Source organism: Electrophorus electricus, chromosome 22 (genome assembly GCF_013358815.1).
Source record: "Electrophorus electricus isolate fEleEle1 chromosome 22, fEleEle1.pri, whole genome shotgun sequence".
NCBI lineage: Eukaryota > Metazoa > Chordata > Actinopteri > Gymnotiformes > Gymnotidae > Electrophorus > Electrophorus electricus.
In genome coordinates this window covers 6792742-6818136 of record NC_049556.1, presented here as the reverse complement: position 1 = coordinate 6818136, position 25395 = coordinate 6792742, and the positions used below count along the sequence as shown (strand labels likewise).

General features: G+C 43.2%; 1 protein-coding gene across 8 annotated transcripts in view; it reads left to right on the top strand.

Moving 5' to 3' along the window:
- Positions 1-24960, top strand: part of fmnl3 (formin-like 3) — a 32360-nt gene extending 7400 nt beyond the window's left edge. Inside the window, exons 2-28 of one of the 8 annotated variants that reach the window (XR_004775469.1) lie at positions 5050-5133; positions 5553-5633; positions 6001-6077; positions 8254-8337; positions 8778-8912; positions 9561-9669; positions 10166-10242; positions 10834-10927; positions 12123-12197; positions 12284-12394; positions 12648-12797; positions 13464-13565; positions 14071-14431; positions 16029-16109; positions 16454-16578; positions 17013-17215; positions 17614-17848; positions 17972-18040; positions 18183-18263; positions 18374-18503; positions 18626-18786; positions 18995-19096; positions 19756-19848; positions 20414-20537; positions 21444-21579; positions 22296-22344; positions 23311-23336. Coding sequence is in view for 5 of the 8 variants with exons in the window: in XM_035521175.1 (XP_035377068.1) it covers positions 5050-5133; positions 5553-5633; positions 6001-6077; positions 8254-8337; positions 8778-8912; positions 9561-9669; positions 10166-10242; positions 10834-10927; positions 12123-12197; positions 12284-12394; positions 12648-12797; positions 13464-13565; positions 14071-14431; positions 16029-16109; positions 16454-16578; positions 17013-17215; positions 17614-17848; positions 17972-18040; positions 18183-18263; positions 18374-18503; positions 18626-18786; positions 18995-19096; positions 19756-19848; positions 20414-20537; positions 21444-21535 (3036 nt within the window). In the remaining 3 variants the exon portion in view is untranslated. Of the gene's footprint in view, positions 1-5049; positions 5134-5552; positions 5634-6000; positions 6078-8253; positions 8338-8777; positions 8913-9560; positions 9670-10165; positions 10243-10833; positions 10928-12122; positions 12198-12283; positions 12395-12647; positions 12798-13463; positions 13566-14070; positions 14432-16028; positions 16110-16453; positions 16579-17012; positions 17216-17613; positions 17849-17971; positions 18041-18182; positions 18264-18373; positions 18504-18625; positions 18787-18994; positions 19097-19755; positions 19849-20413; positions 20538-21443; positions 22345-23310 lie in introns of all 8 variants that reach the window. The other 7 variants (XR_004775470.1, XR_004775468.1, XM_035521178.1 and 4 more) reach the window with 7 other exon arrangements.
- Positions 24961-25395: the final 435 nt, after the last annotated feature.

Genomic DNA, 25395 nt, shown 5'->3' with positions numbered 1-25395 from the left:
AGCTGGACTTTACCATAACGCAAAAAACCCCATTGTGACGTTAGACAATTGTTTGCTCATATTCACGAGAAAAGTAAATTGAGTAATGTTCCCTTCTCCCTGAAGCCACTCTTAACTATGAGTCTGTAAAACAGGATCTCACCCGGTGTGCATCCCAGACAGAATGTCTCTCCTCCTGTCCTGATCAGACCCTGTGTCCACTCTGTCAGAGTGCATTCCTCCACAGCTGTGTTTTTACACTCAGTGCCTAGGGCCTTTTCAGTGGACTCACAGCAGTCAGCCAGACCAGGCTGCCGTTGTGGGTCTGGAGCTCCCACCTGCTCCCACCCACTCCACTTACACATGCTAGATCCATCGAGAGAATCTGAGATCCAGATCCCAGAACAACCCCTCTTGGCATTTCTCCCTAGTCTCATTGTATCATGTTTACAACGAGAGATGCTGTCTGTAATTGTTGGGGAACTGAGACACAGCATGGATCCTACGTGGAGACTTGGTAATCAGGAAGCAGGATTTTTTTTGTTTTTGGATAGAACATTGTATGATTTTAGGCCATGGATCTGAGATGCTTTCGCAGTGGTTTGTGTTGGAAGTCTCCAAATGTCCGGGCATGGGTCACGGGAGCAGGCGCTTGAGCAGTGCGTGGATGGTGCCCTAGTTTGTATTGGTTGTGTTCCTAAATGCAGCATGGAGTTGCTTACTGAAATTAACTCCCCTTGGCCTCGCAGAAACAATATAAAGCCTAAAAAGGCTTGAGGAATGGACTGCCTGTTTTAGAAATGTTATAACTAGATTGGTGGTTTTGTGGTTTGTACTGTACTACAAACCAAATTAGGAAAGAGAATGAGTGTGATAATGCTATGATTCTGTATTTATCAGTTTCTGTATGATTTTCCTTTAGCCTGTATTATTTCAATCCATTATTGTTAGTGTATGAAAAAGATTATGGTAAACTTTATTTCTTGGTTTCTTTGCAAGTTGTAAATACATGTGTCATTAATTGCAGACTATTCTTCAGTCAAGCTTGTCCTCGTATGACTACGCTCTGTTCCCTGAATCCTGCTGCCACTCTCTTCTCGTTCTCTGTGTCTCTCCTCTGTGTGTCATACCATCGGACACCCAGCACACACTCGAGCTACTGTTCTCTAGTACATGTTCCACTTTTATACGAACAGCACTGTGGTGATTTACTCCTGTACTTGCCTCTGTGAACAGCCCACACTGGCTCTCCCATCATCTGCTTGGTTCTTCTAGCATTTCACACAATGCTGTTTCACAATGTTGTTTTATTTTGTTGTCATTCGCAAACTTCCCCGTTTTGTCTTCTCTTGCTCAGTTCTTTTCCATGCGTGTCAAGGGGGATTTCAAGAACCTCAAACCTTGACCCACTGTGGGAAAATTGAGATGATAAGTGAGGCAGAAAGGGATGATAACTATGGGTTGTCTGACATGTATCAGAATGATTTATTAGTCTAGAAGATAATTGTATTTCTGAAAATAAACTTTAGCCGCAATTAGTAGAACTACAGAAATGTGTATATATATTATTGACTGATTTTTTTAAAAATCTTTCTTCACTCACCATCCTTTGAGCAAAAGCACCATGAGCTGACTACTGTAATGATGAAATGTGCATCCACATGATACAATATAACAAACTTTGCCAAGAAGAAGACATACAGGTCATATCTTAATATAACAAATTTTCGATATTTACACCCAAATTTTGTTTTTATTGTTATAAACCTATTTTGAAGCTTTTGCCAAGGATTATCCAGTAATCTGGGGAACTTGCGTTTGTCCTCCATAGTCTATTGTTTGGCATCTACTGTTTGCCTACAAGATGGGTAAATGTCAAAATGGAATGGTGCTTTGTCATAGCAAAACAGTCTCTCTTTTCATGGACTGTGTTGAGATCAAACCACAGAAGCATTTTTTCTCCCTGATGTGGCTAGTGTCATTCAATTATGCAGTCAAAGGGTTTTCTTGGGACTTGATTTGGAGTTTTACTTTTAATAGTCTGATAAAACATTTTAAAATGTGTTTTCTTTAAAAGTAAAGCTCCTTTCATGAGTCATCTCTTAGATGTGGGACTCAAATATACTTTGTAACAGGAAAAACGCAGTTTGGTCTTTCATAAGAAAAGTCAGATATGATTACTGAATGGGCCACCAACCAGCCCTGTCTGTTAATAGAGGAAAGTGCTCTAAGTCCTCACTGGCACAGGCTAAATGCCTTCAGTCTTTCAAAAGAACTTAATTTTCTCACACATTTCCTTCTCCAGCTAGGTATAGGTTTTTGGATTCATTGTTGAACTTATAAGATGAATTCTCTGGGAAGACTTGGCATGTGCCAAAGGAGAGAAAAAAATGGTTTCCTCTTGGACACAAGAAATCTTCTTCCAGATGGAACTTGTGCCAGAGCAGTGATGTTAATTCAGCTTGTTATTTCAGAATGTAGTGTTCATGTAATTGCCTAATGTGGCTAACTAAAACTTCTGTGATCACACCATAGAATGAAGTTCTACAAACCTCACTTTGATCCCCACATGCTAATTGCTAGCATAGATGACTAAACTGGGAGAGGAACCATGTCATTTTTTTCTCTGTGTGTGACTGATGAACAGCTATATTTTCATTGTTCTCTGTGGAATATTTCAGTCCTTGAGAGCTGACAGTCCTCCCTGAGCATTGTCCTACACAACTAAAATATTGAACCTCAACTTTAAGCCTATGCGTATTCCATATTTCTGAGTCACAAAATGAAAGAACCTAGCTGATTCCAGATCAGATAAAGAACCTCCTGTCTTTTTCTGCTCATTTTATTACTGACCTTCTGTCAGGCTTCAGCTCAAACAATGAAGTAGACTGGAACTCATCCATTTACTAGGCTCCTAATTAAATTTCAGATCCACAAATGGCTACCCACTGGCCAACCTGTGGGAAGCAGAGTCATATGTTCAGACACGACTTAAACTAAAGACAATCAGCCATATTGTCCCTGTCCACAGCGTAACAAAGGCACTGCTGTTTACTCAGAATGTATTTTACTAATATAATATTATTTTAATTCTATAATATTAATATAATTAAAATAATTTTCACACTGGTGCAAAGGGATCCTACACAATCGTCTCCAGACCAAATGAGATTCTGTGAGGTTATGATTCCATTTGGACTACCAGAATGGTTTATCATCATTGTGCTGAGAGGTCCTTTGTACAGAAGGGTTTCAAATCGGTGAGCTCACCACTGAGTAGGCTGCTGTTTGCATTCTTTATAAACTAGAGAAATGCAGTGTGCCTCAGAGAGTGGGAGGTTCCCACCCCATTACTGACATTTCATTTAGGGGAAAGAGAGAGTACACACACACACACACACACACACACACACACACACAAACACAGGCGCTTCCGTCAAAGCGCTAGACATTTCATGGCATCAAATGAAGGAGAAAAAGAACCTTGTAAAACCTGTTCTCTCTTGTAGCAAAAGGGAGAGTGAAAAAAAGTGAGAATTTATAGTCGATTTGTAGCTATTATAAACAGGATGCATTCCAGTTAAAGCTCTGGACATCTGGCGTGTATGGCAGCACTCTTTTTGGGTGGTGGGTGGTGGGTGGTGATGGTTGGGGGGGTGTCTTGTCAGTAAGTGATAGTAATAGAGTTCTCCTCTATATACAACTAAGAGTCAAACAACTTTTCAAAAGTCTTGTTTCTGTTGATTTTCTGGCGCAATTTTGCAGCGGCTCTTTAGCAGACATTACAAACTCTGGTCATTATACATTCATGTCTGGGAACTGATTGTGCTTTCAGCCAAAGCAATTCACAGCATAGCTATTTTGGCTTGTTATGTAGCTCTGTTTGCCACTTGAGCATGGGGTGGAATTGTCTAAATTTGCAGGCCAAACTTCATTCAAACTTCACTCTGATGAATGTAGTGAGCATGCTAATCTTTCCCAGTGATTTATCCATGACATTTTTACCTATGGAAAGTTATAAGCACTTCACAATGGAAACAGCATAGAAATACAGTATTCCAGCTCCAAAAATAATGGAATCGTAACCACTGGAATTTCTATATGCGGAGAGTACATGCCGTTTTGACTGTTAGCTGGCCCGCTCAATAACATTGCTTTGGCTGTGGCCTGAGGCACTGTGTGAGAAGGTTCGTGTGTTTGGGGTGGATGAATTAGAATCTCAGGGGGGTGCAGGAGGCTGGGGAACCTGGAGCATGGAGCTGGTGTTTGTAGGGGTTTGAATGGCTTCTCTAGAATAAATGCCATTTGTTCTTTCACCCTTGAGAGATCTGTTACTTCCTGGGGCACCTTGCCTTATTGTCCCTCTCTCCGCCCATCCGTCTCCAGCTCTGCTGATGGCTCATAAGTAAGAGTATGAGATGGGTAGAGGCTAAGCAAGTTCAGAAACAGATTGTGCCTAAAGATGGTATGTGCTTTTCATTTGCATAATTCAAATTAGGTTTCTAATGTACATGCAACAAAGTACAGGCCAGGTCTGCAGATCTTTAAAATGCCTGATGACTAATCATATGAGGTCTTGTTGTGTCTAGTTTTGAAGACAGAGAGCATAACCCCCAAGACTGAATAAGATCTTATAGTGCTTATTTGTTTATTTATTTGTTGTGGAAAGCTGGTCTTAAATTCAGCACTGCAAAGGATTTTGGTGTGTATTTGTTTCCTGCTCAGTAATCTACTGTAACCACTAAAGAACTGTTATTGTTTTGAGCAATAGCTTTGTTACTGTTGAGATAAACAAGGCATGCTTTGTTTAGGTAGCTTGTAAGATGAGAAGATCAGCTCGGTTGAGGACACCTCAGGACAAGGAGATGATCTCATGGTTCTAAAGAGCACAGGGTGCTAAACAGTCAACACAGGAAGTGAGGTCACAGACAGCCTGGTTTGGGAGGGAGGTGGGAGTGTTCTCATTGAGAAGAGCTCAGAGGAATTTATGTGAGAACATCTCCATGGTTACAGGGCCAAGTGCACGACTTCCTGTGTGCACTGATGCACATCTTTTTTGCTGTCTTGCAGAACTCTATGAATTTACCCCCAGACAAAGCTCGACTCCTCCGTCAGTACGACAACGAGAAGAAGTGGGACCTCATCTGTGACCAGGTGTAATATTTACTGTGACCTACATGCATTGTTACCTCTATCCCCACTCTTACCGGCTGCATTTAATACTTTCTGTAAGCAGGCACACCTAGACTATAGAGGACACATGGACATGAAAAAAATAGACCAAAACACATTGTCAGGAAGCAGGAAAAACAATCACATATTTAACAGATTAGTAGACCATTGTTTTACCCATAGAAAAACCAAAACATCGCCTGGGATAGAAGCATCCCCATGTTTTCTAATTTTCCAGCAAGTCTGAAAATAATGGCTCAGATTGCTATATCTAATTTATTACCCATAGCAAACCTGAAATTCATCCAGATATCCTGCTGATATGACACTTGACTCACCAAATATAGTTGTTTTTTAATGTTTTTAATGACCATGCAAATCTGTCTTCCTCTACACTCTAGGAGCGTTTCCAAGTGAAGAATCCACCACACACATATATTCAAAAGCTGAGAGGCTTTTTAGACCCGGGAGTCACACGTAAGGTAAGTTAGGCCTGTCACTTTTACATTTGAATATTTTTTCCAATTACATGGTCATGTTTAGAGCCAACATTTGCAATTTGGAACAAAGAACAATAAAACAAGTCAATACAACAAAAATCTTATTACACATAAGATACACTAACTGTGTTTCTTTTTTCTATAATCTGTTGCTTTTCCTGTCCTGAGCTCATTTCTGTCATGCCATTTCGGCCAGTATGGGGAGATAACTGCTGGTGTCATCATCCTGACATGCAATGTTCTTGTCATTCTCTTGAGTGCAGTGCTCCATAGTGGGGTGGCCTAATAGGCTTCTGGGCGTTTCTTCTGCCCTAAGCGTGATAAAAATCAGCTCTTTCTCCCTCTGCAGAAATTCCGCAGGCGGGTTCAAGAATCCACTAAAGTTCTAAGGGAACTGGAGATATCGCTGAGGACCAATCACATTGGGTGACTTATTCTCACTCTCCCCTGTCTTGTTCAATCACAGTGTGTGACTTTATTCTCTCTGCCCTTTTCTGTCCTCTCTGCTCATTTCCTGACCCTCCTCACTGAATGTTGAACAGATCCTTTTCAGAGGTCATCAAACCCAAGCTCCCAGTACGATTTCACTTCGGCTCCTGGCACTGGTACTGCTTTAGAGTCTAACTAGCACCGGTGCTGTATCAGACTGCTGTAGTTATGGTGGGAGCAGTGGCTCTGATAGGAGTATAATGGGAAAGCTCGCTCTATTGTTAGGACTTATCCCCTTTCAAGAATCATTATTTCTTTGTCCTTCCTGTTGTAAAGGGCTGGCTGAAGTGTTTGCCAGTGTCCAGATCCTGGCTGTTTTGCCTGTGCTGCAGAGCTTTGTGTGTGTGTGTGTGTGTGTGTGTTGACTTCAGTGCCCAGATGGTTTTGATTGTGCGCCCCCCCATCTCTTCCCCACTCCAACAGGAAGCTCTGCTGTGTATGATGGAGAGTCAGGAAGCCTGAGCATCCAACAATGGAGTGTGTGAAAAGGCACAAAGCACACACACACACACACACACACATACACACACGCACAGATGCTCAAACACCCCCATGACTCATGCTTGACTATAAAAAATACACAGAAAGTCAAAGCAGGCCACACACAGTGAAATACAATGAAGCAAAATTTCATTTACACACATGGTGAACACATACAATTACTAAGAAAACTGCAGAAGGTGACCAGAGTTTTAGAGTAGTAGCCCAGGTAGCCTGCATTATCCTATACATAAAACTGTTCATGTAATCTTATACAACTGTAATACCAGCATATGTCTGGGCCATTCAAACACAAAAATAATAGTGATTCATCCAATTAGCCAGAGAGCTTTCGGAGTTTGTTCAAATGGTCCTAAATTATAAGCCTTGACTACTGCCATTATGTTCAGAGAAGGCCATTCATAGTTTTATGCTCTTTTGCATCATCAGTAAAAGTGACTTTTAATGCTTTTCCCTTAGAACTTAAGGAAAAAGAGCAGGCTATTTTAGTGTCTTTGCTTGTGGAAAATAGAACAAAGGCTGCTGCATGGCTCCCAAATGCGGCTCATTCCCGGTGCAGCGTTCTTCATTCTGCCAAGCCAATCTGAAATAGCATCTGGCAGGAAAAGAGAGCAGGAGGGGAGAAAAGGAAGGGGGAGCTGGCAGACAGGAAACTGATGATCAACTGAGCGTTCCACCTTTTCGATTCGCAAAGTTTGTCTTACAGTTCGGCGCTCTCTCTCTCTCTCTCTCTCTCTCTTTCTTTGTGTGCGTGCCTCTCTCTGTCTCTCTTGGTGCTTCTCAGACTGCCTCTCTCTCTGTCTCTCAATCTTTGTTTCTCTATTTCCTCTCAGCTCTTTCTGTGGTGTGGTCGCTTCCTATCTGTCTTGCAAATTGCTGCCTTGCAAAGTTTAGCACGGTTTAATTCAGTAATCATTCCAATGTGACTTGTGCGTCTGGGTGTGTACGTTATCGTCAGAGAAGCAGACTAAATTCCCAGCGTCTGAGGATCAGCCCTCTCTTCCCAGTTCCTTCTCTCTCAGCCATATGACCTACCACATTCTTTTGCTGAGTGCAGTGGGAAATCCTTCAAAGTTGCCCCCCCAAGAAAAGGCTAAATGCAGGGAAGCTGCAGCTAAAGCTTTTTTTGGACTTTCCGTCCCTCTCTTGCCAAGTGAGGCGTAGGGAGTCCACTCCAAACTGCTTCAGTTTAAAAACATCTCAAGACAGACTTTTTAAAATTATAGTGAATAATTAGTCTGTAATTACTCTCTCTCTCTCTCTCTCTCTCTCTCTCTCTCTCTCTCTCTCTCTGTCTGCTGCCTTCCTACAGACCAGCTCTCCTTCATTTGCATTCCTTTTTTTCTATGTTCGATGTAACTGTCATTTCAGAGATCTTCTGTTGGACTGAAAAGTTTAGTGGTTTCCCTGCCCTAACACGCCTGATTGAACTTGATCGTTTTCTGTTTTACTGCCTGCTAACTGATGCCTATGTCACCATATGGCCCTGTGGAGCTGAATTTTGAAAATCATGCGTAACCCACATGTCTGAAAGTATAGTCTGTGAAACTGTCTGAACTGTGCGTGTGTGTGTGCGTGTGTGTGTGTGTGCGTGTGTGTGTGTGTCTGGCAGGTGGGTGCGGGAGTTCCTGAATGATGAGAACCGAGGGCTGGACATTCTGGTGGAGTATCTCTCCTTTGCCCAATGTGCTGTCATGTGAGTCATGTCATGCACTTTCACACATGGCGTCTGTTTGCATCACACATGCATCTGTTTGCCGGGCCCATACATGCAGAAAGAGAGGCAAAATCAAGAGACCTTTGGGATTTTTAAATGCCCCACATGTCTGGAATCCATCGGCAGATGAGATTCTTGCTATGTGATAATTGCGTGAACATGATGGCCGTACTTTGTGGGTGAGACATGGTCTTGCTGGTATTAACATGTTGTGATAATGCACAGAACTGTGGTGCAGTGGACTGAGTGCATGGCTGAGCCATGCTGAGGTCTGTTACTCCTGAAAGGTCCTTAGCCCCAGTGCCAAATAACCTCGCTGCCCCTCCCTTCTTCGTAGCTACCGCTCCGCAACCTCACCCTATACCCCCGTGTGTGCGTGCTTCTGTTCGTGCGCGTGTGTGTTTGTGTACGCGGTTCAGGTTGGATTTTGTGGGGCTGGAGAATGGGCAGGATAGCTCGCTGGACAAGGCGAAGTTGTGGAGCAGGTCCATCGAGGATCTGCACCAGAACGGTTTCAGCACACTGGCGCGCTCTGTGCGCCACTCCATCCCTCGGTAGGTATCATGGGTAATGTAGTCGCTGACCCCAGCCAGCGCCTGCTGTCTCGCTGCTCTGCTTCTATTCACCACCTCACTGCTTCTCTAAATATGTCACCTGGCTTTTGATGTCTGCTTGTGTGTCTCACCTGCAAGCCTCTAGAAACAAAAAAAAGTGTCTATGTTTGAAAAAACGCTAAGCATGTGGTATTCCTGTACCTGTTGTCTCTTTTTTGATATGACCAGCATTTGGTACCTTTTCCAGTGGCCTTGAAGCTACAGAGGCTTACTGCATAAAAGCACAGAATAAGTGAAGCATATACTCTGTGCTCAGCATACAGGAAACATGTGACTCAACTCCTTTCACATTCAGAGAATATTAAGCATGCAAAGCGAACACCGGGAACCACAGTCACTGCATCGGTCACTTGCTGTGTACAAGCACGTGTGTGTGAGTGTATGTGCGTGCTGAAGAGAGAAGGAGCAAGTGTGTATGGAGACTGGCAATCAAATCCAGATTGCAACATTGGCCACTCAACTGAAACCACACTTTCTGAGTACAGAACACCTGAAGCACTTTTAATGTAGCATACGTCCATTGACTACTGGTTCAAAACTTCAGAGTTTGGACCTGCTTCATATCATGCTATGCATTATCTGTTGCAGCTATGGTTCTGTAGCAAACAGCAAAACCATCAAGAACTCGCGCCTCGTGAGTCAGAAGGATGATGTGCATGTATGCATCATGTGCTTGAGAGCAATCATGAATTACCAGGTACTTCACACTAATAAGAACTCATGGTAAAACTAATTTCAGCCAAGAACCCTTCTCCCCCTAGTGGTTATACTTTGACATAAACATGAACACGAAGTGCTTAATCATAGTCATCAAGTTCTACCTACAATTCCACACTCTGTCATGGGAATCCCCTTCTCTTTATCTTTCTGTCTTTTTTTTATTTACTGTAACACTGATTCAGTTTGTCAGACAATTATCAAAAATTCAGGGGAATTTGAGCAGGGCAAACTCAATATTGTGCAGTACCTGGAGTACCTCAATATTGTGCAGTACCTGGAGTACCTCGATATTGTGCAGTACCTGGAGTACCTCGATATTGTGTAGTACCTGGAGTACCTCAATATTGTGCAGTACCTGGAGTCCTGTGGACCGTATGGTCTTGACGGGAGACTGTATGTGGCCTCCCAACCTTGTATTCTTACACTCTCGTTGTGAATCACATCCAAATGGGAGTCTGTTTTTCTCTCCTTAGTATGGTTTCAACATGGTCATGTCCCATCCACACGCAGTCAATGAAATCGCACTGAGTCTGAACAATAAGAATTCTCGGTAAGTATTGCCATTCAGTGACAACTTCATACAAAACCCTATTTGAATTAGTTACTAGGGTCTGGAGTACAAAACTGGAAGGATCAAATTGCCAAGTTTTATTGGCTAAACCATGGCTCCTGGTTTTATTGTAGAGACGGTGTTGGGGGTTAAACTCATTTTAATGGTGAAAGTACACTTCAGAGAGCGCTAACAGCATGCTGGATGCGTAATAGAGGATTAGCATTACTGCAACCCACTACAGTAAAGAGTCTCTTGCTGTGTCCATGGTCTGCTACATGCTCAGAGCAGTGCTAATGCCTCACGGCAAGGGAGCTGTAGGCTAGCAAATTTCCCCAACCACAGAAATGGCTTCGAAAGTGTCCTGGACAACTCAACCAAACCCCAAAGAAAGGGGTTAGCGATAAGCGCTTCGTCTCATGTTACTGATTTTGAAAAATCTTGAACGACAGCAACAAAGGTTAAGCTTTTTCCCCTAAAGCACTGACCTGGGTGGATGATGCATGGTGCGACGACTGGTAATGTCAGGAGCCTGCTTTAGTGTTTCAGAGGAGATGAATCCTCATGACTGCCATTGTTTGGATTCTGCAGGACAAAAGCCCTGGTGCTGGAGCTGCTGGCTGCTGTTTGTCTGGTGCGAGGGGGCCATGAGATCATCCTCTCAGCGTTTGATAACTTCAAAGAGGTACCTGCCGAAGCGCTGCACACTGCCTCGTGTGTGTGTGTGTATGTGTGTGATACGGAGATTGGGAGGGCGTGGTAGATGGTGTCTCATCGTAGCACTGTGCTCCTTAAGCCATGTGGCAACAATAGCACAGATCTGTTTGCCCTCCTGAACATGATGGTGGGAAAGTTCTGGTGTGTGCATGCATGTGTGCTTGTTCATGTGTATGTTTAGATCTGTCTGGGTATGACTGCGTGCATGTGTGTTAATTGCCTGTTTGTCTGTGCATTACTTTCATTCATTTAATTTAACTCTCCAGATATGAGGCAGTCTTATGTGTGATAAGGATCAGTGTTTTGAGCATGTCTGTAGTCCGCGTATGTTTACTAAGTTTCTCTGGTCCTGTTTGCCCAGTCTGCTAAACACCGGAAACCAGACAATTACCCCACTCACTGGCCCAAGTGCCCAGGAGAGCTAATCAAGTCAACAGTAAATACATTGTGGGAACCATGTCTGCAAGAGGCTGAGCTCTAGCAGTGTAATGCAAAACTGCTCAGAAAACCCAGAGTCTGCATGAGTATGAGTATGTCATATGTAGATGTATGGGATTTATATGCAGAATCCAAATCTGTCCACAATCTGCAGTTTGGTTCCGGGATAGTTTTCAGTCCTCAGAAGAAGAATCTGACCTCGATGTGCTTCACTAACCCTGTTTTGCCTTGTTACAAATGGCTGTAAAATAACAGAAGTCCTACAAAAGTTCTGCACATAATGGCTTTTGTCTGCTGCAAAACATTTTCAATGTTTTGTTTTTGCATGAAAGCCTTCATAAAACTCTGTGTTAAGCTCATGACAGGGTCTGATTGGACCTGTCCCTGTTTCAGCCTTTGAATCTCTTCATTCCCCATATCACTAATTAAACCCTGTTTTTCTCTGCTAATGGACCGTGTTGACTCCTCTCTTAACCCTGGGCTGAGGGCGATTGTAACCTGATAGTCTGATGTTTGGCATATCAGTTCACTACAGGAAACGCCACACACTGCTCTATTTGTTTCTTAAACTGTGTGTGACTTGTTTTGAAATTCCTTATACATGTTTGAGATTTTATGCTGTACAAGGATTTGTGTGTGTAGGATAGTCACATTATTAATGCCATACATGCTTTAATCTGGTTTAGTGTATATAATTATAGTGAACATTTGTGTTTACGCTAAAGGTGTGCAAGGAAAAGCATCGCTTTGAGAAACTGATGGACTACTTCCGCTGTGAAGAGGGAAACATTGATTTCATGGTAGGGGAGGAGCTTCACTTAATGGTATCTTATGGCACATCACCGTCGTTCGTCTTCATAATCTGTGACATGTGTTTCCATCTCAGGTGGCCTGCATGCAATTCATCAACATTGTGGTCCATTCTGTGGAGGACATGAATTTCCGTGTGCATTTGCAGTATGAATTCACAAAACTTGGCCTGGATGATTTCCTAGAGGTGGGGCATCAAAGTTACATCTAAAATCACTTTCCATATATGCTTGACACAATCACCTAAGGTAGTTCCTTCAACCAAGATGCACAAAGAAGGGCAACTCCAGTATAAAACTCCTACTCTTTGTGTTGTAAGCAGCTGTAGGCCCAGAGGAACAGAAACAAAATCGATCCTGTTCTGATCTCATTTGAATTGGATACTTTCTGTAATTACTTGCCTGCTTATTTCATAACTGTTTGGCTTCTGTGTTGGACAGAAATCCAAGCATACAGAGAGCGATAAGCTGTCGGTGCAGATTCAGGCCTACCTAGACAATGTGTTTGACGTCGGGGGACTGTTGGAGGATGCAGAGACTAAGAATGTGGCGCTGGAGAAAGTAGAGGAGCTGGAGGAGCATCTGTCTCATGTAAGAACGAACACACTTAGCAACAGCGCCATCACTGGCTGCATTACACCGATGGATGTCAGCTCGAAATCGAGTATTCGCTACATAGAATATGATCGACAGTACTAATGGTAATCTATATGATGTCCAAACTGAAGGAAGCTTTTTAAGTCTGTGTACGATTCATTGCATTCCCCGCTGAAAGCGATGAAAATAACTTTAGTTTAACTTCCTGATCTGGATGTTTTTAACCACAGCAGAGTGATGGTGCATTTGACATAATGCGTCATCTACATTAGAGGTGGTGACTCTCTGGGATGGTCAAGGGTCGCTAAGCCCAGAGATTGCTCGGCGTCGAGGAGAGGAGAGAATAACAAGAATTTCCCTAATATTTCTGATGTTTGTTACAGCTTATTCAAAACTGAAAGTGATACCACCATATATTCTGCTCCCATCCGCTATTGGTCAGAAATAAAAAGAAAGAAACAGAGAGAGAGAGAGAGAGAGAGAGAGAGAGAGAGAACGAGAGAACAGCAACTGTGGCAGTTACGGGATTGCTATCCAGAGTGGTGTTTCCAGTGATCAATACTCTTGCTCCTTATGCTTTTCTCTCTACCCTTCTCAACCCACTCCACTTCTCTTTTCTTGCTTCATCATGCTTTCCCTGTCTTCCATGGTTTGGACCAGGTCACGGAGAAGCTTCTAGATGTTGAGAATGAGACGGTGATGAAAGTTGCAGAGCTGGAGAAGCAGCTACTGCAGAAAGACAAGGATCTGGCAGCCATTAAGGTATGACAATCCTCTAATCCTCTTTGTGTGCTCAGATATAATGGTTGTTTTTCATGGTCTTGAGTCCCTAATTAGACCACCATGCCTTTGTATTTTTTCTACCCACAAATATGTGACTAAATGTCAGTTAATCAGAGCTTTGATATACCACAGTGTTATGACCTGAATATATGTTTTGATCTGGCTTCACAAAATCAGAAAATTCCCTCCTGGTCAAAAACTGGCTAGATACAGTTAGTTCCAGCTGGTTGGATGTGTATCTCTTTCCAATGTGTCTTATTATGGTATGAACATTATTGAATTTATTGTGAGGTGCAGTCGGATTAGCGAACTGTAACCAGTGTGCTTAAATTTCAAGATATCTTACACATTATTGGCTGATATTTAGTTAAAAATTTGTTTCAACCAAACTTTGGCATATCATTGGGAGTGAGGTGTTTGAAATCCTCGCTGCCTGACAATCTGTATTTCTCTTTCCTGTTTTTCTTGGCCTCCATGTTGACAGGAGACATATGAGTCAACGAGCTCACAAGTGCACACACTCCGGAGAATGATCCAGGAGAAGGACGCCGCCTTCCAGCGGCACACCAACATCGAGAAGCGTTTGCTGGAACTGGAGCAGCAGGGCACCATCCGACTGCGCAAACAACCCGACGGAGACATCGCTATCGAGACCCCAGGAGGAAGCGTAGGCGGCCCTGGCAGGCCCATGGGCGGTGCTGCTCTTGGAGAAGCTGGCTTGGGGAACACCAGCATGGCTGGGAGTGGAGGCTTGGGCATAGTCTCACCTGCTACCATAGAAATGCCCGCTCCGCCTCCTCCACCTCCTCCTCCACCACCGGCTCCACCCCTGCCCCCTGCTACACGTACGGTGACAGGGGCAGGGGGTTGGAGGGAGGGGATAATGCTACAACCACGATCAACATGGTTAATTAAAATACATGGTTAACGACCCCAAATACTTAGGGTAGGCTGGAAGCCTTTTCAGCAGGAGAATAAGTTTAGAGATTTCTTTGGGTATGAATCACCACTGTATTAGTTGTGAGGATTCATTCAGGATTCATTTAGTAGGGTTTCACTTCTATGGGCAAATCACTGTAAGTTAATAATAATCAGTCAGCTACTAACTGTCTGCTGTTTTCATGCCTATCTGGCCAAAATTATAGGGAAAATTCAAGTGTTATAAAAATTGTGTAAACTATATTTGTGTAAACTAAATTATAATTAACCTATATTTTTGAACTCTACATAGGCATTTATGGATTCTTATAACAGTATCAATTCAGTCAATAACTGCATTTGTACTATTCATTATTATCTATATATACACTCACAATCTACTTTAACAAAAATAGGATTTATATGATCTATAGAACCGTATTTTTATACTGTGTTGAGAATAATATCTGGTTAACTAGATATTATTCTCAACACAGTATTATAACATGGCAGAGCGTAGTTCAGTGTGGAGATAGCAGTGTGTCAGGTTCGGAGCGCAGAAATAGAGGCGCACGCAGGGTAAACACAAAAGGATTAATGAACACACTCAATAGTAAAATCAAAAATGGCATCAAAAACAAGCCAGGTAGAAGTCTGTGGAAAGCAGGCAGAAGTCCAAAACCACAATCAAACATAAGTGCAAAGAACAATGGCTTGGAAACTCTAGACATAAGCTGAGGAAGACTTCACAAAGAGAGACTCACACGGGTATGTATAAATAGACAAAAACATTTAGGGATAACTAGACAAAGGTGAAACTAATAGACGAGGGAGTGGGAATAGACTGGAGGATTATGGGTAATGTAGTCCACATGAGGCATGCTCTAACCCTAAGACAGTATTGCTAGTACATTTACATGTCAGTGTAACTGTAGGGTTCAGAGTTCTCTGCCAGCCAGTACCATGCAACCTGACCAGTGAAGGGCTAGAGGATGGCTGACACAAATTATGCGAACATTGTAGCTATTTTTAAGTGGCCATTGAGTTCCAAATAAACAGGATGGTTTGGACAGAGCACCTTCATCAACTCTGCAAGCAAAATATTTATGAAAGTTCTAGAAAGTGAAACCAGTTTATATATGTTTTCTGAAGGTCTCATCTAGGAACAAGCTAAGCTTCAGTTTTTCAGTTATTTTTTAGATATAACCGTACATCAATAAATTTGGCTGTCCTTAGACTCAGTAGCGAGTTATGCAATACTCTGCTGAACAGCTACAGTTCAAGAGCTTCTCACAGAGCAGCCTGTGTCCAGCCTCTAGCTACAGGAACGGGAAAAGGGTCGGAAACCTCCTTCGGACTCACAAGTGCAAAGCCAGTCTGCCATGGAAACAGCTGTGTTGGTGGTCATGTTAACATGACCTTTGGCAATACTGTCTGACTGTCCTGTCTGGCCATGTTTAAGTTTGGTGTCTGATGAATGATATACTAGCTCATCAGAGTATGACTGTGACATCTGCTTTACAGGAGACTGTCCACCTCCACCACCCTTGGCTCCTCCGCTTTCTGACATGTCCCCGTCGGTCATCCTCAGTGTTGGCCTATCAGGTGAGCCAACCTTTTGGTCTTGGTGCTGTGTGGTTTCACACCAGGCATTATTCATGGGAGTGAGGTTGGCCTGCACAATTTCTCACTGTTTTCCCCTGCAAAGATTTTCCAGGATTTATAATTTTTTCCTACAATTTGTTCTAACTGCATCTTTCTGCAAGTGCCATTCATATTACACAGATGTAACTAGTGGTTTCGTCTAGAACTGAGAGTGTGCTACTGGGTTGGAGCCTTTATACATAAGACAGGGTGGAAATTTCATTAGTGACTGCAGGGTTAACAGTGATGCACTTAAATCCCTTTATAATAACCTAGTAATCTCTTTAATAATTATAAATATCTAGCAATCCGTATTAAGAAGCCCATCAAGACCAAGTTTCGGTTGCCTGTGTTCAACTGGACAGCACTTAAACCCAACCAGATCAATGGCACTGTCTTCAATGAGCTCGATGATGAGCGAGTGCTTGAGGTGGGTTCCACTGCAGCCATAGATTGAATACAGCCAGAGATATAACATTAGCAGGATCACAACTCACAGATCAGTCAATTCCATTTCACTTCATTTTCTGCAAGTTTTGATTGAAGACAGAAGATGAAACACTGTACTTGTTCACAAAACATACATAGATATTTATGGATGCTTCCATACTGAACACTGTCAGTTCAGTGAATAACTTCATTTGGACCATTCATAGATATTTTATATGATATACACTCATCAGCTACTTTAATAAAATCCCTACAGTGTACATTGTCTTACATATACATGCATTTTATAAGACAGAAGATGAAAGTGGCCATTATGATGCCTGTTCTTAAAACTACTGGATACCACATAAAGGTCTCACACTACATTTTAAATCTCATAGAATCTGCCGATGTGTGTTGTGTTGGTATGAGTAGGAGCTGGACATGGAGAAGTTTGAGGAACTCTTCAAGACTAGAGCTCAGGGTGCCATGGTGGATCTGTCCTGCACAAAGAGCAAAGCCTCTATTAAGGTTGCTAACAAAGTTCAGCTGCTGGATGCAAACCGCTCCAAGAACCTGGCTATTACCCTGCGCAAGGCCAGCAAGAGCACAGAGGAGATCTGCAAAGCTATCCAGACGTGAGCAGCATTTATCCTCTGGTCTCTTACTCTGTGGGGAGTCTAAAACAGCCTGAAGCTCTTTCGTAGCTGGTGGAGAAACTCAGATGGGCTAAATCAATGGGGTGGTCAGTTAGTGTTGGATCATCACATGGGTTGTCACTGGAAGAATCTTGGTGTTTTAATTTTTTCTTTATTTCATTAAAACAGAGGTTCACAACTTTGTTTTATAAGAAAGATCTAAAAACATTATCAGAAGTGCATGCATACGGATATAATGATACAAAAGTGCAAATACTTACATGCAACTGCACTTACGTGCACAACTCTTGAATTCTAAATTTTCTGTTGTCAGCGTTGTCCTTCCTCACCCAGACAGTGCGGGCCAGCGGAACTCATGCACAGGCTGCTGTTTGCAGGTTTGACCTGAAGGCCCTGCCGGTGGACTTTGTGGAGTGCCTGATGCGTTTCCTGCCCACGGAGGCGGAGAGCAAGCTCTTGCGACAGTACGAGCGGGAGAGGCGGCCCCTGGAGCAGCTGGCCGAGGAGGACCGCTTCATGCTCCTCTTTAGCAAGATTGAGCGGCTCACGCAGAGGATGAGCATCATCACCTTCGTCGGGAACTTCGCCGACAACATCTCTATGCTGACCCCGGTGAGCAGACCAGATCCGGCGCTGATCTGGGTTGAGCTCGGGGAGATGCTTGGCCATTGCTTTCATAGATGTACAGGATTTTGCGTGTTGGTGGGTGGATTGTCATATTTTTGTTTTCTGCAGCAACTCAATGCTGTCATTGCCGCGTCAGCCTCGGTGAAGTCCTCCCCAAAGCTAAAAAGATTGCTCGAGGTAGGCAGCTGTGTTTACGTCACGCTTCACCAGTCCAGCCTAGATTTAGTTCTCATCAATACTTGAGAATGTTCTTTAAGTATCATATGTACTAGAAATACAGAGATTTGTTTGATCTTCTATTCCTTGTTTCTTTGTTCAGATCATTTTGGCACTGGGAAACTACATGAACAGCAGTAAAAGAGGATGCGTTTATGGATTCAAACTTCAGAGTTTGGATCTGGTACGGTAGAAGCGATAGGGGATAATGTGCTCTCTAGATGTCCTGCTGGCCCTCTCCGTATCCTTTATCCTTTATCCCTGAGCTGCTGTCCTCTGCTCACTCTCCCTCAGCTGTTGGACACCAAGTCTACTGACCGCAAGATGACGTTGCTTCACTACATCGCCCTGATAGTAAAGGAGAAGTACCCGGAGCTCACCAACTTCTACAACGAGTTGCACTTTGTAGACAAAGCTGCTGCTGGCAAGTATTGCCTTTAGTTAAAAAAATGTCATTTATGTAGTGCCTTTCTTGCTTTATTAAGGCCACTCTTCAGCACCAGCCTGGTGGTGTACGCCTTGCTTATTGTGCATGCCCGTATACAGTCTCTCTGGAGAACGTGTTGCTGGACATTAAGGAATTGGGCAAAAGCATGGAGCTGATCAGGAGAGAGTGTAGTCTGCATGACCACGCTGTCCTCAAGGGCTTCCTACAGACCAGTGACCCTCAGCTGGAAAAGCTGCAGAAAGACGCCAAGACTGCCGAGGTGAGTCTGCACGCATGCAAACACACACGCGCGCACACACACACACACGTGCACACACACACACAGGCTAAGTTTTTCTTCAGACCAGTGAATGCTTTGAGACAGCATTTCTCCGTTAAGACTGACATTCGAGTTGTATGGCTTATTGAGAGACAGACATTTCATGAAAAGCCCTAAATCTGCCATCATGCTTTTTTCCCCAATGCAGGAGGCCTTCAGCGCGGTGGTGATGTACTTTGGCGAGAGTCCCAAGACCACTCCTCCATCCGTCTTTTTCCCTGTGTTTGTGCGCTTCATCAAGGCCTACAAGGTCTGTGAAGCTCCACTTCCCTCACGGCAACTCTGTGTCTGTGTGTGTGTGTGTGTGTGTGTGTGTGTGTGTGTGTGTGTGTGTGTGTGTGTGTGTGTGTGTGTGTGTGTGTATATATATATATATAAGGTGGGGTGAATTAGTGTAGGGTGTACGCACGTGTGTCTACAAAATGATTCATTCCATGCTCAGCCTAGCAAGAACAACAGGCTGCAAATAGCACATAATGTTGTCAGTGATGAGGCACAATGCAGATCCTAATTGTGTGTTCTGGTTTTAATCACTGTTATTGTAAGCTGGCCCATTCACAGTGTAGTAGAAAGATGTGAGAGTGTGAGCTTGGGGAGGAGCCTTGTGGGGTGAATAACAGGAAGAGGCAGCTGGACTTAGCTCAGAGCACTCCCTGTGTTTAGGCTGGGTTCAGGCCCTCTCTACAGTGACCCGGACACACACACATGCACACACCTCTTCCTCACATTGTCCTTCACTTGGATTTATATGCCAGCATGAGGAAACAGGCAGACTCACGATCTGTGTTTTGATTGTGTGTGTGTGTGTGTGTTCCTGGATGTTCTGTTTTAAGTATTGCCTGCGTATATTGTAATAACTGAAAATATCAGAGCATTTCTTCTGTAATTTGTATGTGTGTGTCTGCGCAGGATGCTGTTGAGGAGAACGAACAGAGGAAGAAGCAAGAGGAAGCCATGCGGGTGAAATTGCTTGCTCAGGAGGCCAAACAGCATGAGCCCAAGGTATGACCCCGCTGACCTCTAGCATTCAAACAGGCTCTCTGGACACGCTAAAGCACATCCTTTAGTTTCTGCAAGAGGTCCTAAACCTATTTCTCCAGGTGTACATGTGCATGTAATGTGGTGTCTGTCTTTGGCTGTATGATAGTGTATGTATCTGTGTATTATATGATTAGTGACTACATTAGTGACTGCATGTGTCTAGCTGACTCGCCAGGTGCAGACTTGGGTTTGTGTGTGTGTGTGTGTGTGTGTGTGTGTGTGTGTGTAATGTTTTTGTATGTAATATAACCATTGACCACCTACATCCATGTCCATCTATCTCTGCAGTTGCAGGTGCGTTTGTATGTATGGTGTAGCAAGTGAATGTATGATGGTGTGTGATTGTGATGTGATGGATGACCACACACACACATTCCTGCCTCATTACGTGCAGGAATGTGTCTGTGTATGTATGGTCTTGAAATTGAATATGATATTGTGTGATGTGATGAGTGACCGACCACACACACACACACACACACACACACACACACACACACACACACACACCCCTGTCTCGATGCAGGTACAGGCCCAGAAGAAGAGGCAACAGCAGCATGAACTCATAGCTGAGCTGAGACGCAGACAGGCCAAAGACCACCGGCCTGTCTATGAGGGCAAGGATGGTGCAATCGAAGACATCATCACAGGTGGGACATGCAAGGCTTAAACTACAACTCCCATCAGCCCCGGGACCAGGATTACTGTGGTGTTGCGCTGCTCCTCAAGACAGCAGTACACCATCTGTTACGTTACCCAGGGTCCTCTGCGACACGTGTCAGATAAGCACTACTTACACTGAAACAATTCAGTATAACTACAGTCTCAGGGAAGCTGCATTTTGAAGCCATACACATTTCATTAAGAGCCAAAGATGTTTAGGATGGTCGTGAACCTTCTCCTGGTCTCCTGTCACTGCAGTCACAAGGGAAGATGGAATTAATCTTTATTAATGCTTTTGTTTAAATACATGCATTTAATACATACTTGCATTTAATGCATTTTATGTCCATGTCCAATCTCTAAATATGCATAACATTATTAAAAGATCCATTTTCCTATGAATGTAAGATTTAAGGATTACGAAGGCGAACTAATACATAGCAAGCAGTACTAGTTAAGGTCCATTTCCTAGACACAGATTAGGCTTTCTTGTGGACTTAATCCCAATGCTAGTGGGTGTTTTACATTTAGGATCAAATTAAGTTTAGGATTAATCTTAATCTTTGTCTAAAGAACCAGTCAGTCATTCATGTATATTCTAAAGGCACTACCTCACAAAATCTCTACAAGCCAAAGAACCTTTAGCCTCATTTAAACCACAGATTTCTAATTTATTTATAAATACATTTTATTCAGTTTTATAAGTTAACATATTGGCTGTGCTCTACTTTGTGTTAAGCACCTATTATGGAAAACTCAAGTGTAAATCCTAACTGTTTTACCACTGAAGGTGAATTGTTTGTGCGTAAGGAGGTGGTCTTGCTAGGGGTAGATAGTTCCATGACGTAGGCTATAACGTTGTTCTCTCTGACCTCCCTCCCTGCCTCCCTCAGCGCTGAAGAGTGTGCCCTTCACGGCCCGCACGGCCAAGCGTGGCTCGCGCTTCTTCTGCGACACCAACCTGTACGACGAGTCCAACTGCTAGCCCCCCTTCGATCTCCCTCCCAAAAATGAGTCTCACTGACACAGGTTGTCCCGTTCTCTTACGCGTCCCACCCCCCGACTCTGCATGCCACTGGACGATTGCACGAACTTCTCGTTACTCCACAGAGCAACACTTCTTTACTAACCTGCGGTTTTCTGTATCAAACGATACTGATCTCTGGTCATTTGTTGCTTGCCATGCCCCGAATGCATGGAGTTTAAACGGACAGGGAAGAACTGATCCTGGAGCAGCAGTCGGAGATGGTCGATACACGCGAGCTCCTCAGGAGCGTGGGGATCTGACTCTGCTGGATCCTTGACCAGCCATAAGGAGTAATGCAACCCTTCCAAAGGGCCTCTGGCAAATGGACTACCGTGCTACCTCTGCCCCCAGAATGCTGCTTAATAACTATAGTAAAGACTTCATGGAAAATTGAAATCATTCATGATTGTTTACAACTCCTTGCAGAAGAAGCATCAGATCTGGGATGCTTAGGTTTCCTTTTTTTTGCACAGATATTCACCCAACTCTTCAGTCTTTTACTTCCTCTGTTCGTATGGGTGAACATCTATTCGCTAGTTGAGAATTGATGTTAGACATCAAAGACAAAGAACTAGTGCAGCAGTCCCATTTGCCATGTGTCACCCTTGAGGTTGGGACAGTGTAATGGTCCTTATGATGTTGAAATTCACTAGTTTGAACTTTTCTAACATGCTAGTTTTATTTCCCCCCCATCTGATGGTTTCTCCTGCCTTTCCAGCAGAGCAGAGGATTGAGCTGAGTAGATATGGGCCTTTACTAAACGGAGGGTAAGAGGGGGAGCGCGGGGCTGCACCTTGCTTTGCTCCCGTCTGCCATGTTGCCCAGGCGACAGTACGGCTCTTCAGCTGGTGCTGCATGCCAAAGCCAGATCTGCTTTGCAGCGTATGTTGTTCAGTATGTCTGTATTTGAAGGCCTTTTTTGGATGCTTGAATAAGACGTTCAGTCAATTGCTTTGCATATGGCTAAATATTACCCTCGTGCATAGCAGTGGAACTGTGTACGCATACAGGCTGATATGTCTGCTTTCTTCTGAGGGTAAGTCCAGGTAAATTATATATGCACTAGAAGTCATCTTCAGTGAAGGCATTAAGCCCAAAGCTTGTGAAATTTTGAGAAGAAAAAAAAACAAAAACAAAAAACCAAAAAATTGAAGTGCCATTCTAAGACATTTAGAAGGGCTAGACAAGCTCTTCCTTTCTGGTCGTTTGTCCCTGTTGCATGGAATGCTCTGTGAGCACTGTGATCGGCTAACCTGTCTGCTGTGTCTGCACTGTTATATTGCTCATGACTATGGCCTGCATGCAAAACTGGTGTTCAGCAAATTCTGCAGAGGACTTCAGTAGATGTAGTATTTCTTTGGAATAGTGCAGGAATAGTCTCTAGTTTTATTTAACTCTCTTTGGACGCCTCCTAAGACCTTGCTGATCACTTCATCTGCCATTTCAAACATTATATATATATATATGTTATTAATGTTACTTAAATGTTTTGATAGTTTTGTCTAAGTGATTGTAGTCTTGTGTCTGTGTCTGACCTGACAGCATGAGTCAGTGCAGGGCTGTGAGTAGATATTCCAAATCATTAAAACAGCCTCTTAGATAGAACATTCTAAATTACGCAGGGAATAAACTACGATTGTAATTGAGAAGTGTGAGCAGGGAGTAATGCAGCGTCTGTGGTCCCGATTCCCGAGTGTTCCCTGTGCTAACTCCTTTCCCTTCCCCACTCACAGATCTCCGAAGCCAGCCCTTCCTGCGAGCTGACGCGGTGATCCGGAATGGGTGGAAGCGACCCTAAAGACTACTCCCACCCTCACCCTCTCCCAGTCTCCCCGCTTGCCTCCGATGTGGCGCCTCCCTGCGACTTACAGTGACTGAGTGTAGGCTGGGACCAAACCAAACATTTTAAGGTGCAGGGGAGTCCTTATTTATTCACGGAAATTATTTTTTGGGTGCTACACTGGACGCTCTCTCTCAACAAAAGTATAAAAGCCCAGACGGTGATGTGCCACCTTTTCCTCAGGCATGCACAAGAACACGACACACACACACCCACACACACACAATCCCAAATAGCATCTGTGTGCTGGAGCATCGGGAAAAGGAAGAAGGCACTTACTGAAGAGCTGAGAGGAAGACGAGCTGCCGTCACACGCGTGACCTTCATGACCCTGAAGAGCCTGCCAGCACCCTCTGTTAACATGGGGCTTCCTCACACTGAGCAACCACACAGAAGAACTCTTACCGAGGGAGACGCAGCGTCAAGACCTTGACGCGTAGTGCCAGCCACTCCAACAAGAGCTTTTATTTCCTTTCATTTCTCTATAGATAACTACATAGCCACATGATTATTGAGTGTTTGGGGATACCGATTGTGAAAAGCTAGTCAGACCAAACCTCTTGCTTCATCGTTTGGAAGTATCTTTTTATTGAGACAGTATTATTTGCTTAAATATTTAGCCAATGTAAATGCAATGTTTTTTATATCTTTTTTTGTGTGTGTTGGGGATATAAAATCCACTTAAAATCTGTAAATAGACAATTATCCAAAATTGCAGTGCTTTGTAAGAATAACTTTATTCTACACGTCATTGCTGTTCAGGCCATTATATTGTAATAGGTGTCTAGTTTTCTATGTGCCTTGTATTTACAGTGCTCTGTAAACTGTTGACTGCTAACATTTCATATTAAGCCGACGTGAGTTCTAGCCGACTGTACATATACCATTTTAATGACTCAATATTTGCATAACCTGTCTTTGATGAACACGCTCCTGAATTAACCGAGACTCAGCCAGGTGACAGAGGCTATTTACAGACATACACAGGTGCATGGGGGCATTTCTTAAATGAATATGAAAATATATACACATGTAAATGGGTAGGTAGCAAAATGGAGAATACATCAAAGTAATTGGTCAAATGCTATATTCACTATACAGTTGATTAAAAATTAGCTCTGATCCCTCTCAATGTCTTCTGTTAAGGAGGTGAAGGAAAAAGGTCTGACTATTGTATACTTTTATATTTGGAGCCCTGCTGGGTTCTGTCGAGTGATTTGCCTTGCACTAGCCTTCAAAAAGCCATGATGGTGCTAGTGAGACTATGCACCATTGGATTACACAAACGGACACGTCACTGTAACAGCACACTACATATCACCTTTATGTTCTAGAAGGAAAATGTTTGTGTACAACACTAGGCTTTTTGCTATTTTTATATATTCCCTCAAATGGTGTACATTGTTTTACAGAAATGAATATTGTATGAGGATGACGGTGTTGTGTCAAGGTAACGGCCACTCAATGAAATACTGCACCAGTGTCCTGGTCGTTCCATTTGTGAAAAGAAGCACAAATAAAATTTTAACGTTCCAGATTGCAACTCTGTGTCAACATTCACTTCTGCAACCATTTCATTAAGAGGATAACGATCCTACCAGGTAGAACTGGGACACAAGCTTAAAGCCGTTAGCAGCCCCTGCTTCCTGTCTGTGTCCCATCATACACTTCGAGATGGCAGACGTGGAGCATGGCACAGAATCAGAAATCACATTTCTTTTCTGTACACACCAATTTTATTTTGTAATTATAAGATCTGTTACTTTCTGTAGTTTATGAAGTTCTCCAGCAAAAAAATAGTGAAACATTGCTCTCCAAAAGAAGGGCTGAGCCACCATGCATTTCTACTATAAAAAGCAGTTTAATTATTCTGTATATATCAAAAGAAAAACAGAGTTAAACCAAATCAACAGGAGTACAGTGATGGCTGTAGAGTTGTGGGAAAGCAGCTGTGGTTTATGACTGTGGTCTAAAATCA